Here is an 18,411-nt window from a genome sequence, read left to right on the forward strand (position 1 = left end):
TAAATCTGCAGTCAGCAGGAAGTCCTCTGAAGAGGAGGAAACTCCGCTGTGTGTTTATAGAAACAGGAAGTGGTGATTGTGTATAAAAAGTGATGCTGCAGCCGTTCGGATCATCTTCTGATCGGATCAGAACCCTGACAGGCGAACGCCTCTCAATCCTAACGGTGAGTTTCAGCCTTTTTAAAAATGATTTCATAATCTGCAAAATGCTTTAATCGGTTAAATGTTTATTGTAACAAGAGAAATATGAGACCATAAATGGAACTGGTTCATCTTTTGATGTAATTAATTAAATTATAAAGTATTTATTTACGTAAATCGTGACTCTAGAAAAGAAACTGATCTTGAAAATATGAAACTGTAGTTTTTAAACAATGTTTTTAAACTATCTAAGTGTTAAAATAGATTTTTTCTGTTGTTTTGGGGATGAAACATTTATGATCTGTTTCTCATAGATCAGGGGTATCAGCTCAGTTCAGATAAAATAATTAAATTATATTTTATTTATGGATCTCTCCACACGGTCAAATGTGCTTTAAAAAGTTTAACAGTAATTAAGATTCACACCAGAAAATGTTGAACTAAATAAATAAAATCCAGTAATTATTCAACTTAATCGCAGTTAAAAATGAGCAAACATCAGACAGAAATAAACAATGTAAAAATAGCAACATTCAAAAACACTAAACAATAATTATTTAATTAATTGACTCTTATTCATTAATAAGATTCTAAGAAAACTTTATTCAATAATGTTTAACTTATTTTAGGTTAATTTATTAAGTTAATTTATTCCAGTATCTCCATCAGTAAATAAAAACACATTAAATAAATTAATTTAAATCAGTCTGATGATTTCATGCCTTTATTTTTGTCAATTATGATGGTTTTCTTCTTCCAGCCAATCAAAAAACGGCATTTTAGGTTAGAATATAACATCATACCAATAAAATCATTTTAATACAGAGATGTGGACTTAATGAAATGGATGTTTTAAACCTGCTTAAAGATTGTTATTTTCTAAATATTCTTTTAATCAGACAACTGGGCCTCATCAGAACCATATTCTGATTTAGTGAGAATGACTGTATGGATGTTAGCAATGCTAAAAACTAGATTTAAAATCTAACTAAAAATACAAGATAACCTGACAATATAAAAACTATAAAAACTGAAATAAAAATGAAACGGAAACTTTGACAAATAAGAAAAGTCTTCCGATGAAAAAGCTCCAGAGTGTCAGCAGCAGGGAGGCAGCCTCATCACCAGCTGGATTTATAACTCTAGGACCCAACAGAAGAAGATCTGAGGGGTCACTTTTTAATATCTGGCTCATTAGCTGATATTAGGACTGGAATAACCAACACAGAGATCCAGGAAGTGTGCAGCTCCATCAGGAATACTGGGATATAACAATTAGCACCAGCATGGAATTCCAGATAGATGTTCTCCATTGACTTTAATTAGATTTTAGTGAAAGCAACGAGGAGCCTCCACAGCTCGAACATCAGGCTCAACAGGCTGAATAAATTGGTCTCCTGATCCCTTAAACTGATTTTTTCCACAATCACAGTTTGACTTTGGTCATTTTTATGGTTTCCCCCCACAATGTTCAGCTTAGATCCTGATGATGTCAGCAACTCCAGCTTCAGAAGCATTTAGATTGGAGCTTCTTTCATGCTCAGAGTTTCTTCTCCACATGCATTGATCTGTAGGTTTTCTGCGTCCTTTTTATAAGACGTTTCTGTCCAATCGTCCCAGAATGCAGACACAATCAAACCATAATTCATCAGCTTCTGCTTTGGAGCTAGAATTGAAACGTTTCTCTGACAGTTACATAAAACACAGCAGACACAACAGGATCGCCATGTGTGAACATGGAAAGGTTCTGCCTCCTATGCTGGACGAATCAATGGACCTGTTTGTTTGGGGCTTGTATTATTGACTGCTGGTCTGAAAAGAGAGGGGATCTCCATGGCAACCAGTGAGTCCTGGTTCTTGCTGGGTTCCTGGCCTGGGACAATGTGTCGTAGTTTCTGGGTATCTTGTGTATCTTAGCATTGGGGGTCACTTTGTACCTAATTTTATATACATTAGTTGCCGTGTTTAATATTGTAAAAAATAACATTCTATAAAGCAAGAAAACAAATTTCCATATAAATATTGGAATTATATGTATTATTATATGTAAGTCTGCTACGTATTTATTATACATTTAAATTAAAAAGAAAATCTCTTTTATGTTTATTGATATCTGACACCTCTACTCTTGTTTTTAGGTCTCTCATCTGTTGTGTCCCCCAACGAAGTTTTTTCATGTCACAAAAAAGTTTTCGGTTCGCCAGTAAGGTAAAGTTCATCCCAAGAACATCATACATTACTTTAAAGCCTCCAAGTTAAAACAATATGGAATTCATGAAGTGTTTCTGCTGGTTCTGATTCATTTGTAGGTGCCAAACAAAAACCTGCACATTGATCATGATGACTTTCGTGAGTTTGAGCCATTTGAAGGTGAAACTGACTTCATACCGAGATCAGTGCCAGCTGGAACTGGTAGGATTCGGATCGTTTTCAGATGATTTAGGGCTACCAGAATGAGCTGAATCATAAAAGAACGATGTCATCTGCCATGTTGGGCCTCCTTCAGAACCCCTGACGGTCGTGGGCGTCGACCTGCTGAAGGACTTCAATGAAGCTAATCATTACACCAGTGAGTACATGACCAACCTCCTGGTGGTGCGTCGTGGTCAGCAGTTTACCATCAACCTCACCTGCAACCGTCCGGTGATGCCTCAAGACGATTTCCAGATGGAGTTCCTGATTGGTAGGTTTCAGTGCTGATCTGGGCTCTGATTGGGTGGCGTCCCTCAGAAGTAGATTGATGTTTGGAAAGTAACCTTGTAGAAACTAACTGAAAATAGATTTGTGAGTTTTCTTTAAAAATTGTTTTAAAAGAGAATTCACGTATCTAAAGGCGATGTCAATTTAGGCCCACTGGGTCAGTACTTTGTAGAACCACCTTGTCGCTACCAGCTTTGAACATCTACAGACAGAACATTTTCTCCTTCTTCTTTGTAAAACAGCTCAAACTCAGTCAGATCAGCTGGAGAACAACTGTGAACATCAGTTTCAAGTCTTGTCACAGATTCCTAGTTGGGTTTAGGGCTGAACTTTGACTAGGATGTTGAACCAGATGTTGTCATAGCACAGATTGACAGAAGTATGTACTACATGAGTCAAGACTGCTAGACAAAGAGGATATTTCGTGTTTTTGCAATAAAATGTATTTTTACTGTCTTGTGTGAAAGAGTGTACATATTTATTTCATAACATTTCCCTAATTTTCTCTCCTTTAGGTGCTGACCCTGCTGCCAACAAGGACTCCCTGGTTGTGGTGACCTTCGGTAACCGTCGTAGTGCTTCTTGGACTGGAAAGATTCTTGGAAACAAGAATAATGTTGTGTCCCTCGGTATCACAGCGCACCCCAAGGCCATTGTTGGCTTGTATCGTATCTACGTGGCCGTCTCTGTGGGAAATCGTATGCAGCGGACCGAGAAGGACCCCAACACCAACATTTACATGCTGTTCAACCCCTGGTGTCCAGGTACCACACCATACTAAGTTTACTGCCACCTGGTGACTGTAGAAGGTAGTGCAGTTTTCCTGTTGGTTCCAACGGCTTAAAACTTATTTTATTTCATCTTTTGATGATAAATGCCAGTGTCATTTTACTGTACATTTTAATGGTTACGTGACCTTTTGTAGTTAAAGTAAAGCTCCTGACAGAATCCCAACATTTACTTTATTTATTTATTTAAATTTCTCCCATCTCTCATCATTTTATTTTTACCACAATAAATTTGTAATTAAATACAGTAAATACTAACAAAGTTGTATCATATGCATGGATTATTTAAAGGAAATTCTTGTTTTCTAAGTAATATCGATAAAAAAAACAATTAAAATCGCATAATTACAAGACATTTCGAGAAACAAGCTTGTAATATTAGTCCATAAAATGAAACATCCTCTTGTATTTGAATATATTTAATATCTTTAATGCAGTGCAAACAGTTTGGACAATCACAAGGGTCATCATTATTTACCTTGCCTCCAAATGAAACCTTACTGTTTACCAGCTGGTAAATGGACCTTGACTGGATGTATTTGACCAGTGTGAGTTGGTCTCTGAACTGTATGATTGAATATGTGTTCATGTTTGCAGATGATGATGTCTTCTACCCGGATGACGCCGGACGCATGGAGTATGTTCTGAACTCTACTGGTCTGATATATCAAGGCACAGCAGAACATGTGGGTGAGCGTGGCTGGGTGTACGGACAGGTAATCATCAGGCCTAATGAACATAAGCACAAAGCATAAAATACTATGAATTTGGTTTCAACAAGATGTTTGCCTTCATGCAGTTTGAGGAGGGTGTTCTGGACGCCTGTATTTACATCATGGACGCATGCCGGATGCCCATCAATAACCGTGGTGACATTATCACAATGGTTCGGTCTGCATCTGCTTTGGTGAGAATACTTTAGAATACCTACGACTTCAGTAAGCAGTTCAATCTCCCACTGGGGACTAAGTTAGATCCCTAAAAATGTTCGTACAATTTTGGTAGTGGGTTTTTGTAGTTTTTCTATGTTAACCCATAAGCTAAGTCTGTCATATGGTGCTGGTCGTTTAAGTCAATTTACTATTTCCCACAAAAGCAGTTTTGGTCATTTCACATGATGTGACATGTCTGCTCTTTAACTTATTGTGGAGCTAATGTGCATATTTTCCTTTCAGAATGTAGGTTGTCTGACCGTTGACTTCTGTTTTTAACTAGATCAACTCTCAGGATGACAATGGTGTGTTGATTGGGAACTGGAGTAATGACTTCTCTATGGGTACACCCCCAACGACCTGGACAGGGAGTGCCAAAATTCTCCTGCAGTACCATTCCACTGGTGCTCCGGTCTCATTTGCTCAGTGTTGGGTGTATGCCGGAGTCCTCAACACCTGTAAGACCGTCAACTAAAACCATTTTGTGGTCACAATTTGTTACTTTGTTTGGAGTTTCAGTCAAAGTAAGGTTTAAAAAAGACATTCAGTAATTGCTGCCTAAAGAAAATCACCTGCTTGCATCACCTTCCATTTGACACTGCTGGAGATGTAATCTGATCACCAGACAACATTAGCTGCCACTGATTTTCTCGGGCATGACAAATAAATGTTGGAGGCATGAGCCCCGTAGCTCTCACATACCATGTATACTGCACATACTGTACGTGCCACCAATGACCCAATAATAACAATACTTAATCTCATGCAACACCCTGTAGACACTGTGTCTACACTGACAAAGACTTACTTAACTCAGCATGCAAGATGGCTGAAACGGAGAGTGAAACTGATGGCTTGGCCTACTTTCTGCATAATTTCTGAAGCTACATAGGCCGTCCAGACACAACAGAACACTGTGATTACCACAACCTTGAGTCCAGTGTGTGTGCACTAATTAGATTGGGAGCCCATGAAAGTGACCCAAATACTAGACAGACCTGGCAGGCCTTGATATTCCACAAACTCTATGGGTTACAAAGCTGACAAAAAAGAAACTGACTGAATGTGAACTGGTAAATGTTACAACATTGCTCAATCTTTGCTAAAACAATAGGAAAACAAAACAAAAAAGGTATATTAGATGAAATGCAATTTATGTTAAAAAAGCTATAAGCTTATTAGTTTTATAGTTATAGTATTAGCTAAATGTCTTTGCTAAAATTGTTAAATAAATGCTAAAGCTATGTGTTAAACTACTGAAATATCAAGTATGTGTGCAAGCTTGGTACTGAAAGAAGGTAGCGGATTATTGTGGGATGTTCAGTAAACTTTTAGCTAAATCAGAAAAAAACTCTAAAGCTTGTGGGTTTAGCCTCTGGAATATTAGCTAAAAGTAAAAGCTTTGAGTTCAAAAAGTAAGGGTTTGTTGGGTTTACAAACCTGAAGGGTAAAGGTAAATAGTCTAAAAAAAGGCTCAGTAATGGGTCAAAATGCTGACAAATCTATAATAACTTGGTTATTGGGTAACCGCAAGAAATGTTGACTAAAATGAGGCAGTGTCACCTAAGCCAAAGCTTTTTTCTAAAAAACATAAACATAAAAATGTCCGACCAGAGAGGACAACATTCTGGATCACTGTTACACCACCATCAGAGACGCTTATCACGCCGTCCCACGTGCTGCACTGGGCCAATCCGACCACATCATGGTCCACCTGATTCCTGCATACAGGCAGAAACTAAAGCTCTGCAAACCTGTTGTGAGGACGACAAGGAAGTGGAGCAGTGAGGCTGTGGAGAATCTCCAGGCGTGTTTAGGCTGTACAGACTGGGATGTGTTCAGGACTACTACCAACAGTCTGGACGAGTACACAGAGGCTGTGACTTCCTACATCAGCTTCTGTGAGGACAGCTGTGTACCATCATACACCAGGGTGAGTTACAACAACGACAAACCCTGGTTCACAGCTAAACTCAGAAGGTTAAGACTGGATAAGGAAGAGGCCTTCAGGAGTGGGGACAAAGACATATACAGAGAGGCAAAGTACAAGTTTGGCAAGGCAGTGAAAGAGGCCAAACGACTGTACTCTGAGAAGCTCCAAAACCAGTTCTCAGCCAACGACTCTGCGTCTGTCTGGAAAGGGCTCAAGCAAATCACCAACTACAAGCCGAAAGCCCCCCACTCCATCAACGACCGACGCCTCGCCAACGACCTGAATGAGTTCTACTGCCGCTTTGAAAGACAAAGGGACAGTCCTGCAACCATCTCCCACGACACCCCCCAACAGCTACAGCCACAATCCACCACCCCCATCTCTCCAACCTCAAGAGGGGCCTCGGCACCTCCAACCCCCACCCTGAAGTTCCCCCCCACCGGCCTCCTACCCACGCCGAGGACGGCTCTTTCCATCCAGGAGAGGGACGTCAACAAAGTCTTCAGGAGACAGAACCCCCGGAAAGCTGCTGGTCTGGATTCTGTCTCACCAGCCAGGCTGAAGCACTGCACTGATCAGCTGTCTCCAGTCTTCACAGACATTTTTAACACCTCACTGGAGACATGTCATGTGCCAGCCTGCTTCAAGTCCTCCACCATCGTCCCTGTTCCCAAGAAGCCAAGGACCACAGGGCTTAATGACTTCAGACCCGTCGCCCTGACCTCTGTGGTGATGAAGTCCTTTGAGCGCCTTGTGCTCTCACACCTAAAAGACATCACCGACCCCCTCCTGCTGACAGGACACCTGTAACCTGTAACTATGCGTTACATTAACGTTCAGCTTGGACTCCTGCTTTACTTGGCTTTACTTGCACAATGATCACCTGCACTGTTGTATTGCTCTTGCATCTTATACTGCTCTATATTTACTCTCACTCACTTAAAACTGTGCACATATATTTATATTATATTGTAGATATGTTTATACTGTTTCATTTGTATTGTATTGCACCGACTACGCCAAAACAAATTCCTTGTATGTCCAAAAACGTACTTGGCAATAAATCTTTTCTGATTCTGATTCTGATTCTGATTCTGATGGGGTTGAACTAAAAGGCTTAAATAAAGATTAAAGTTATGTGTTGAACAGCTGAAACTGAGGTCAGTATAAATGTTTAGTGTTTAAAAAAACTGAAAATGCAATGGATTGAGAAAAAATGTTAGCTGTTAGCTAAGGGTTAAAAACTAATGATTGTGGGTTTAATAGTTGGAATATTGGCTAGATGTAAAAGCTTGATGTTTAAAAGGAAAAAACATGAAATATTTGCTAAAAGTAGCAACTGCATGTTTGCAAAAGCAAAAAGGATTAATATTTGCAATGTTAGCTGAAAGTTATGAGTAAAACAGCTGGAATATTAGCAAGAAATAGAGACTAAATATACATTTATATAAAGATTACCTGTTAAAATATCTGAAAGCATCTGCCAAAATGTAAAATGTGAAAAAGTGACAAATGCTTAGCTTAGATTATCAGTTTCAGACATTGCTAAAATTAGAGAACAGGAAAATGTATCAACAACATTTCAGATAAATTAAAGAATACCAAAATAGTTCATATTTCTTGTTTCTTATCTAATTTCTATGTGAAAGTGTTTTATGTCAAATATGAACGAATAACTTCATATGAGACATTTTCTCTGCCTACAGTCCTACGATGCCTTGGGATCCCATCAAGGCTCATCACCAACTTCAACTCAGCCCACGACAACACGGGCAACTTAAAGACCGAGCTCATCTTTAAAGCGGATGGCACACCTGACAGACGCAACACCAGAGACTCCATTTGGTTAGTCCAAACACCTGGTTATGAGATTTCAGTACAGTCTTATTGCTTGACTATAACCAAGGTGTTGGTAGGGGGAATAAACTGAACTATTTAGATTTTTAAATCAAAAATGCCCCTTCTAAACCACCAAAACTAACAAACATCTAAAGTCATTTTCTTTGACACTAAGTTGTTTTCTGTGCAGGAACTACCACTGTTGGAATGAGGCGTACATGAAGCGTGTTGACCTTCCACCAAAGTACTCAGGATGGCAGGTGGTGGATGCGACGCCCCAGGAGACCAGTGATGGTATGGTAGATAGCAAGAAGATAACCAAAGATAACCAGAAACGCACTAAGGAACAATTAACTCAACTATATCTTGCTGCATTCCAGGATATTTCCGTTGTGGTCCTGCCCCTGTCATCGCCATCAAGAATGGAGAGCTGTGTCACCCGTTTGACTGTAGCTTCGTCTTTGCTGAGGTCTGTTGTCTCATCTCCAAACACTTCTCACTAAGTAAAACAAGAGTCTGACGTAACACCGCACTGAAAAGCATCAATAATTACTGTTGCGATCTCTGAAGGGTTAGTTATTAAATTAGTAAGGTGGCCTGATGATTGACTGTATGTCTTCTAGGTGAACAGTGACCTGATCCATATGAAAATTGACCGCTACGGCAATATGACCCCATTCAAGGTGAACAAAACGTATGTTGGAAAGCTCATTTACACAAAAAGTATGACCGGCTGGGGACCTGAGGACATCACAGGGACCTACAAGTATCCAGAAGGTCATATATACACATAGTTTTATCTATTACATGACCAAAATAAGTACCTGAATGTCAATGGAGATAATGTGACTCTATAGGAAGTTCAGAGGATCAGAAGACAATGGATCTGGCTGAGCAATACGGATGTTCAAGAGATCACTCTGACTACCCTACTTCTAAGCTGTCAATCAATATTTCAGCTGAAGCAGTAAGGAATCCATCCATCCATCCATCCATCCATCCATCCATCCAAGACTCTGAGTCTGGAAGGAAATGAAAAGTTGACATGAGGACTGAGTAAGAAGCCTGGGAGTAACATTGCAGCCATTTCTTCTGTCTCTCTATCCAGGGCTTTGCGGGTGAACCTCTGAAGATTGCCCTGGCTTTCCACAACCAAGGTGACCTGATGAAATCTGTGAAAGCTCACATGGAGATCTCTGTCACTTACTACACCGGAGTGGTCTCATCAGATCCCTTCAAAATTGAGGACTTCAGCCTTTATGTGGAACCCTACCAGAGTGAGCGTTATGAGCATCATATCCCTGGGTGTTTTACAGATTAAAGAGGAAATCCCCTAACACTGTCGATTTGTGCATTTCCATTGCAGGCAGTACTAAAGTATTTGACATTCCACCTCAGGAGTACATGTCTCACCTGGGCCCTAATAGCAGCCTGGAGATTAGCGTGATAGGACAAACTGATAATGAAGAGGTGTCGGAGGTCAAGTCAATCTCCCTGAAGCTTCCTCCACTGAACGTAACGGTAAAGTCTGCAGGAGAAATCTGAGTTGATAAGGAGAAGATTTATATGTTTTTATATCCAGTGAGGAAGAGAAGGTCAGGAGAAATGCTGTCTTGGATATCTGCCAAACTGGCACCCTGTGCAGGGATTTAAAAGAGTTCTGTGGTGACCTCAGTGTACCTGTAATTCATTAGTGCTGAATTATCACTTCTGATAAAAAGCAGTAATTAGAACCACTGCCCACATTCACATGGGAGTTGTAATTTCTGTTCTGGCTCCGACCCGTTGTTCTTTCCTACCAATTATTGTAATCTTAACCCTTGTCCTCCCTGCACACAAAAACTTTCTCAAGTTCAGTTTTTTTTTAAGTTACAGATTTAGAAATGACACTGTTGTTGTACCTTTTTTTCAGTTGAGTGGGCGACCTCAGGTGAATAGTGACATGTTTGTGATCGTTTCCTTCACAAACACCCTGAACTTCCCCCTCACTGGCGCCAAGCTGGCCATGGAGGGAGCTGGACTGCTGGAGACCCAGGTCTACAATTACAGGTAAACCCGGTTCAGATTGCCTCAGGGACTCTCAGCTTGAAGTGCTGCATTTTTATAAAATGTTTATCTTTCAGGACCATTCCTCCTATGGGTAAAATATCCCGCAAGGTGGGTTTCAGACCTCAGAAACCAGGTCTCCGTACCTTACTGTTGGTGCTGGACTGCGAGAACTTGCCCGATGTAAGTAGCACAACATCTGAGATGTCACATTTTCTTTATTTCCACACACCCACTCATTTAAAATCAATTATCTGGGTTCACAAACTTCATTATTAGTTTTATAGCAAAATGTGTTTAAAATTGGTTCTTTCTCTTTCAATATAAGTGTTTAGAAAGAGTGAAGCTTGTGAGATAGCAATTAAAATATTAGCTACAAGTTAAAAATACCAAAGACTGTGGGTTTGACAGCTAAAGCATTTGCTAAAGTTTTAGCTGAGGCGACAAAGCAGTAATACTAGTGATAAACTAGCTAAAACTCTATTAAAAAAACTCAAATTTGAAGAAATAAAAACTTAAGGTTCACTAAAGGTAAAGAATAAACTACAGTTTAAATTTGAAGCTCCAACTTTTTATGACAAGATTTAGCATCGCACGCATTAGCTAAATGTTACTTAAATGGTTAAAGTTTTAAAATCTTCTACACTTCAAAAATGTCAAGAATAAATGTAATGTTAAACATAAAGTGTTTTGTGTACTGTAGCTAAAGGTCATGGTTCAAACTAAATCCATAAGCCTTTAGAGTTATTGGTTAGCAACAATAAATGCTAGCTATAGCATTAGCTAAAGGAGCTACTATTGTTAAAGTCATCACTAAATGTCAGAAAGTCAAATAATAATAGTTTAGGTGCTAAAATGTTAATGTTTGTTCAGGGCAGGTTAGCTAAAAGGCTAAAAGGCTGCAGCTCAACACAAAAAACAGACATCAGCTAAATGTTAGCTAAACACTCCAGTTGGTAAACTAACTTAATTAACAATAAGATATTAAATAAATATTAAATATTATGTTTTGTTATTAAATACATTAAATATAAAGTTAAATATTGGCTGAAAGCTAAATTAGTTTTATGAGACTAAAACTGAGCCGGTAAACCCTACCCTTTATTATCCAATGCCTAAAATATTGGTTATGACTAGAGGATAGATTACTAAGAAAATTTATTAAAATGAAAAAGTTCAAATGTTGCTGTTTAAATATTAGCTAAAAGTGGAAAACAGAACTTTTTATTTCTGTAAAGTGCCTTGAAATTAATTGGTGCTATATAAATAAACTGAACTGTAATTGTTAACGATACATTAGAGAACCAGCTGGTTTGGCAGATTTTGAGATTAATTTCGAAAGATACTGACTGCTGCAACATTTGCAAATATTATTAAAAAAAGATTTTAACTATAAAATGAAATTTTCATTGTTGTGTTTTGCTTTTTTTAGGTGACCACAATGCTAGAAGTGAAGATGATGCCATAACCTTCATCTTTTCATCCAGTTGGCTAAATGGAGACAACAAGCTCTACAAGTTACAACCTTGATGATTATTTTTCTTTCTTTCATGAAATCACCTGAAATTATCCTTCAAATCATCAATGCAGAAATCAGCCTTGTGTTCAGTTCATACAGTAGTATAGCATTGGAGTATTAACATGTTCAGATCATTTATCAGTTTATCTGTTTGTCTTTATGGTTCTGATGAGGATAGAATATGAACCTGAAAAATTAACTCAGTGGTTAGAGGTGATGATACATGCTTCTAACCTAAATTTGAGTATAAATCTTAACTTAAATGTTACTAATTCCAAGCAAGGGATATTTTAAATAGAACATACAGGTTGGACAGACTCCTAAATTAATCTATAGTTGTTAAAATAATCAATGAAGATATTTATATTTAGCACTAACAGAAATTACTAATTAGACAAATAACAAAGTTATTTTTGTATTGTAATGAAACCCATATAATCATCTTCTTTATTTTTACATTTAAATATCAAAGCTGTATTTAAACATTATCAACCAAAATTATCACTAGATATTTTTACTGTTGTAGAAAAATACAATAAGTTTAATAACAAGTTTAGACAAGTTCTGTTAAAGTCGATGTTTCAACGACTAAAATAAAGCTCAAAAAGATCAAAGAAACTCTTTAAATTAATGTCAGAATGAGTCATTTATAATATTCAAAAATGTTAAAGTTTATTGTTTTTAACTACTTCAAAAATAAATAGGAAGATCCTAATTTGGATAAAATCACAAGTGAAAAAAAAAACATTTGCTTTTTTATTAAAAATGTCCTCTAATCTAAAGTCAATTTAAACATCAAATTCCCTTTATGTTGCCTTTTCTTTACTGTTCTTTTATTTTTAACACAATTTAAAGGCACTTAAATTAAACCAATTCAGACTCTCCTTTTTGTCTTTCATTTCTGAGGAAATCCAAAAAAAAAAAAACAAAACTGCTTAATGTGGTGATTTTTTTGGGCGTCAAATTGTTCCTTTTTGTTCGGAAACTGAAGTTATTTTCAGGATCCATCCCTTAAATTTCTGCACAGACAAATCAAATGTGATTTTTTTATTTTCTGTTTACCATAATCTTCTTTTTATAACAATAATGACACTTTGTACAAACAAATAAAGCATTTTAAAGACACTGAATGTCTCATTGATCTTTATTTATATTCAATTATAAACCTCAGTGATTCAATATGTTTCTTGTTACATCATATTTGCCATTTAATATATCTAAAAACCAAATTTACATCATGAGCAGGCAGTAAACCTCACATAGGAAGGGTTCTGGTTGTCCTGAATGCTGCAACCACCAGAGGGCGCAGCTACAACTTTAGGTAGAAGTGAAACACAGTAAAAGCCACAGAATAAGCCCACCATGTGTGCTCTGTTGAAATAAACTGTTAATATTAAAGATAAAACACGTGGATAATAATAATCATAATATTCATAATAATAATAATGTTTGCATGATCAGAGTCAGTTAGGAGAAAACCAAACCCAGCATATCAGCACAAACACCAGCGGTAAAGCATGGAGGTGGAGATCTAATGATATGGGCTTGTTTTGTAGCCTAAGGACCTTGGGTTCCACCTAAATCACCACACTGGACCGGTCCCAGCAGGTGGTGGCTCAACAGATGCACTACGCTGATGATGTAACCTTCTAAAGTTAGGACACTCTCTGGTCCCATTTTTATTCAGAAAGTTGAACCCCACCACCCTGGACTGACACTCCAAAGGCAATCCTGGACTGGTCTGTTGTGGTGAAGAAGGAGCTGAGCGGGAGAGGACAAACTGGACCTATGGCCATAGGCTGTGGTTGATGACCACAAGAATAAGATCATGGATTCAAGCAAGTGAGTTTTTACAGGATAGCTGGACTCACGCTTTGGGACAGGGTCACTGCTTCTCTGTTTCAAAAGGGCCCAAATTTCGTGGCTAGGACCTGTGTTGAAGATTCTGTCCTTCACAGGGAGGTGCTTCACACATGTCCCACTGCAAAGATGCCTTGGGTCAGAACCAGGACTCAATGGAGATGAGTATGTCTCGGGATTGTTTCCTGGAGAATCAGATGGAAAATGATCTTTGGGGATATCTGCTCAAACTGTTCCACAATGGATGGATGGAAGGAACTGAGCATCTTGCAGTTACTCAGTGGACCATGGTCTCCTCTCCATCTGTCCAACAGCTGAAGCTCGGTCCAAACTGGGTCTTCAACAGAAATATTCTCCAAACCTGCAGCTAATTTATAACATAAAAGGTGAAAAATATCATAGTATAAAATAATCAAGGCATTGCAATGGCCTAGTCAAAGTTCAGACTTCAACCTCAGGTGTTATTTCTCTAATGGTGATATTGGGACAAACACTGACCTTTGACCAGATTCTACTTATGTTTAGGTTTTTAGCTGCGCAGATGCAGTTAAAACAGCCTGCCACCAGAGGGCGTCAACAGTCTTTACCTTCCAATCCAGCAACCTTCACACTTATTTTTGGTTTCTCCAGATCATCAGCAGCTTCCTCAGTAGTTCATAGCTGATGTCTTTCCGTCTTGTGTTAACATACACCTGCATCACTGTAGTTGGGACCCGGTTGTCCAGATGGTTCTACAGTTCATCCTGGTTCAGACACCTGGAAATGTTTTCTGTCTCTGGTCCTGAAACAGTGACTCTGATTGACAACATCCGGCTTTAAAAGGCCCATTAAAACCCAAACAGAAATGTTTCAGTGGATCAGCGTGCCCAGACCCCACCCACAGCCCCTGCAGTCACAGGTAGGTCGACGTCATGGCAACGTTATCTGATGAATCAGCATCCCACAAACTGGTCGTTCCAGGTTCTGACACGCAAACGTAGACTCACAGTTCTTCCTCTGGAGCTGCGAAGACCACTGCTGGCACAGAACATTCCCCAACCTGGAGTCACCCCAAAATCAGGAAAACTTTTAGCCTGTTAGGTTAACTGCTTAGGATGGATCACCAGAGGACAACAAACATGTCTCTGTAGTTGCATCCGTCCATTTTTCCTTTAATGTTAAGGATTTGATCCAACAGTGAAAAGGAAAAGGTGGAGAGGAGGAACCAACAATCTCCACAAACTTCATGTCACATAAAAAGTAGACTGGACAAAGCAGAATATCACAATAACAATACAAACTTGGGCCTAACTTTCTCTTCTGTGAGAGCTCTGCAGTGCTAAACATCTTAGCCCAACTTGTTGAAGCTCTTCTCGGCCACAAGGGGCAGTGTGAAAAACATGTGCTGCAAACCTTTCTTAGCATGGCGTGCATTCTTTCTGCATAAAACAAACAGCTCAGGTCCTACAAATACTGAACTACTGAAGGATTTCCAAAGAGGACAGGTGAAGGACAAAACAAGACGTTCCATGTCTTAAACCCAATTTTTCCTGGAGAACTTTAAATGAAGAGCATTTTCAAAGATTAAAAGATAGTCTGCCTGCTTGGGAAGAGAATTTAAAGAGATGTGGGCTGGACTGGGACATTTTACCCTCAGAAAAAGTTCAGCGGCTAGAAGGAATAATATAATTTGAATTCAGTCTGGTCCACATGTAGACCAGTGATTGGGATGTAGATGATTTAACTTAAAGGTGGTGGCATCAGGCAATTACAAAACCGAAGGTCTGCAGACACAGAGGATGTCTTGCAACCCATGGATGATGGACAACTTAAGAAGAGCAGTCAGAGATAAAATTTAAATGAAAAAGTGACTGGAGGTGAAAGCACTAGTGATAAATGGCCATAAAAATATCAAAATGGCTGTTCAGGCTGTTTGTGCTGTTCTTTATTTTGGATCATTATCAAAACAGAGGCAGTTGGGTCCCTGAGCTCTAGCAGAGTCATCCTGCGGGTCTGGAGTAGAAAGGTTTGGTAGAGGCACCTGACCATGTTTTTTAGAGGTCTCATTGTACGTTTGCATGAACACCACTGGTTGTTTTGTAAACCTTCTCAGCATACTCTTTACAGCATGATGCTCCTGCACATATCTGCTCCAACATGCTGCTGTGATGCATGTGTCCCACTGTGACCACTATCACATCCAACCGTGTCTCCTAACCTTCACTGTTCTTACTGTCTGTCGCTGATAACTGCCTGATGTCCTCTGGTGCCCGTTATAGACATGTCAGCTCGCAACCAGATATTAAACATGGCCGTCAGCTGGACCAAATCATTCATTCCTTCTAGGTGCTGATATGTTTCTGTCAGTGAATGCATTTTAGTTTCTTTCTACTGGAAGGGGGTGAATTAAACCTCACCGTCTGCTGTAAATAACACAGCAAGGTTTGGGTTGTGCTGCTGAAACCTTTATTGACCTTTATCTGCCCTGATTGGTCAGCTTCATTGAATGTAAAGGAATAAACTGTCTCTGAGCTGAATGAGTCCTGCATGTTAAAAACTAAAATATCACTGCAAACACCCACATATAGGGACAGAAATCATTTCATCTTTAAAATGCAAGGATTTGTTGAGCCTTTTGCATTATTGCTCTGGTAATGGGTCTGCATTGAGCATGCTCAGTATGTTCAAACAGTTCTGATTGGAGAATGTAGAACGATGCCAGCTGATTTTATTCAAAAGGGGGCGCTGCAGGGAGATTCCTTTATTAACCACAAAGGTTCAGATCAAACCAGAATAAGGAGTTTAATGGTGCAGGTTAGTGTTCACACAACCAAACTGATTTATATTCTTTTCTGTTGTCTTTCTGCAGCGGTTTCCACTTGTTTCTGGGGATCCTTGTGCATTAGATGTCGGGAGTCTGTGTATATGTGCCTCAGTTTAGGCTTGTTTTTTGGGATTTTGTCCATCTCTTTCTTCTTGTTTCTGATGGTGTTTGTGGAGCAGTTTGGACTTCGTTTTGGGGGGTTTCAACTTGTTTTTAAGGTCTTTTGTGTCTGCAGGTGTCGAGCTGAGCGAGTTGTTTGCATTTCAGAGTTTTATTCCTTTAAGAAAGCCACCAGGATCCAGTTTTCCAGCCTTAGCTGCCCTCAGACCTGCTGCAGGAGCTCTGCAGGCCTCAGGCTGCAAGGCAAACAACTGTTACCTACAAATCATCCGTCACTATTGGAAACCGGTTTTTCACCCCTCCTTCCCCCTCCCTGTTTTCTCCCAAATGCATCCTCCCTCCTCCTCTACTTTCTCCTCCTCTCACTGCAGAGCACATGTCTGGTTGCACTTTTCTGTGACTGCAGCGACTGTTTCCTATACGCTCAAACAGACTGAGGAGGAGAACATGTGTCGCTGGAGCTGGCTGGGAAACAGCAGCTTTGGCTCATCATCCCCCCACATTGCCGACAGGTGTTGGCTTCATGTGACTGCCTGCCTGTCCGGACAGCGCTCCAATGAAGAAAGAGGAGGAGGAGGAGGCGGAGTGTGTAAAGTTTCATCAACAACAACTGTGTCAACTCTGCAGCCGCTGTGTTGGGAAACTACCAGCTTCGATCTCAGTTCAGGGATGCCTCTCCTCCTCTTTCTCCTCCTCTTCTTGCTCTCCCCTGGATGAATGGATGAATCCACCCTTTTGTGTTCGATGGGTCGTTCCTTGGCAACAGCTCCATGGTTACAGTCTAATAAATAACATCACACTCGCTCCTCTGCCTCCCTGGATTTCAGGCCTGGATGTTGAAGTAAAGTTTAACTTCATCCATTTTCTGTCCTGAGCCCCAGAACCAAACCTATTAAAATGAGTTTTTCCTTGAAAATCTAATAAAAACTCTGGAAAAAGGAGAAATGAGCAAAGAATAAAAGCTAAAAATCCTGACAGTAATCTTCTAAATGTTCTTGAAGTCTGAAGTTAGGTAACTTTGTGTTACAGGACTGAATGCATGAAGAGCTGCAGTGATGACCTGAAAACATGCAAAGCACCGTCATCAACAAACCCAGATCAACACGAGTGAAAGAGGAACAGGTTTGGAGCAGGATGAGCAGAGCGATAGACGATCTATGATGTATTTGTTCTGCTGTTTTACTTATTTATTGTTTGATTTGTGCTTTTTACTTATGAGAATATAAAAAGGGTTCTGTTAGAACCCTTAGAGGACCAGATATACAATGGATCCAGAAAGTATTCACAACACTGAAGTTTCTCCACATGTAGTTATGTTCCAGTTTATTCCAAGTAATATCAAATGAATCTCTTTCCTTAAAGTTCTCCACACAACACCCCATCATGACATTATGAAATAAGTTTGTTTGAGATTTTTGTAATTTTATTTACAATTAGAAAACAAAAGATCACATTTAAGTAAGTATTCACACCTTTGTCTTGAAGCTCTAGAGTGAGCTGAGGTTCAAACTGTTTTCACTGATCATCGTCCAGATTCATGGAATGCACAACTAATACTTGCCCTGTTCTCCCACTTGAGCTGTGGGTCTCTACAGCTCCTCCAGAGTTACCATAGGCCTCTTGGCTGCTTCTTTGATGAATGCTGTCCTTCTCCAGCCTGTCGGTTTAAGTGGAGATCCGTGTTTTGGTAGGTCTTTAGGTGGTCCACCCCCTCTCCATGTTCAGATGAT

General features: G+C 39.4%; 1 protein-coding gene across 1 annotated transcript; it reads left to right on the forward strand.

Annotated features, from left to right (window-relative positions):
* The first annotated feature begins 115 nt into the window (after nucleotides 1-115).
* LOC124858218 (coagulation factor XIII A chain-like) lies at nucleotides 116-13,023 on the forward strand. Its single transcript, XM_047350132.1, has 18 exons — nucleotides 116-164; nucleotides 2,280-2,349; nucleotides 2,451-2,553; nucleotides 2,648-2,824; nucleotides 3,357-3,605; nucleotides 4,227-4,345; nucleotides 4,429-4,536; nucleotides 4,845-5,019; nucleotides 8,201-8,339; nucleotides 8,524-8,627; nucleotides 8,714-8,802; nucleotides 8,957-9,110; nucleotides 9,191-9,300; nucleotides 9,442-9,610; nucleotides 9,700-9,854; nucleotides 10,246-10,382; nucleotides 10,457-10,562; nucleotides 11,812-13,023. Exons 2-18 carry the CDS (start codon nucleotides 2,317-2,319, stop codon nucleotides 11,845-11,847), a joined length of 2,163 nt encoding a protein of 720 aa, XP_047206088.1. The 5' UTR covers nucleotides 116-164; nucleotides 2,280-2,316; the 3' UTR covers nucleotides 11,848-13,023.
* Nucleotides 13,024-18,411: the final 5,388 nt, after the last annotated feature.

Source organism: Girardinichthys multiradiatus, chromosome 21 (assembly GCF_021462225.1).
Source record: "Girardinichthys multiradiatus isolate DD_20200921_A chromosome 21, DD_fGirMul_XY1, whole genome shotgun sequence".
In the NCBI taxonomy this organism is placed as follows: Eukaryota; Metazoa; Chordata; class Actinopteri; order Cyprinodontiformes; family Goodeidae; genus Girardinichthys; species Girardinichthys multiradiatus.

Bases quoted from the DNA above. Each gene is read 5' to 3' on its own strand.
- LOC124858218 (XM_047350132.1), top strand. From the start codon at position 2,317: ATGTCACAAAAAAGTTTTCGGTTCGCCAGTAAG. The intron at 9,611-9,699 runs GTGAGCGTTATG...TTTCCATTGCAG, and splicing joins TTATGTGGAACCCTACCAGA to GCAGTACTAAAGTATTTGAC. The intron at 10,383-10,456 runs GTAAACCCGGTT...TTTATCTTTCAG, and splicing joins ACCCAGGTCTACAATTACAG to GACCATTCCTCCTATGGGTA.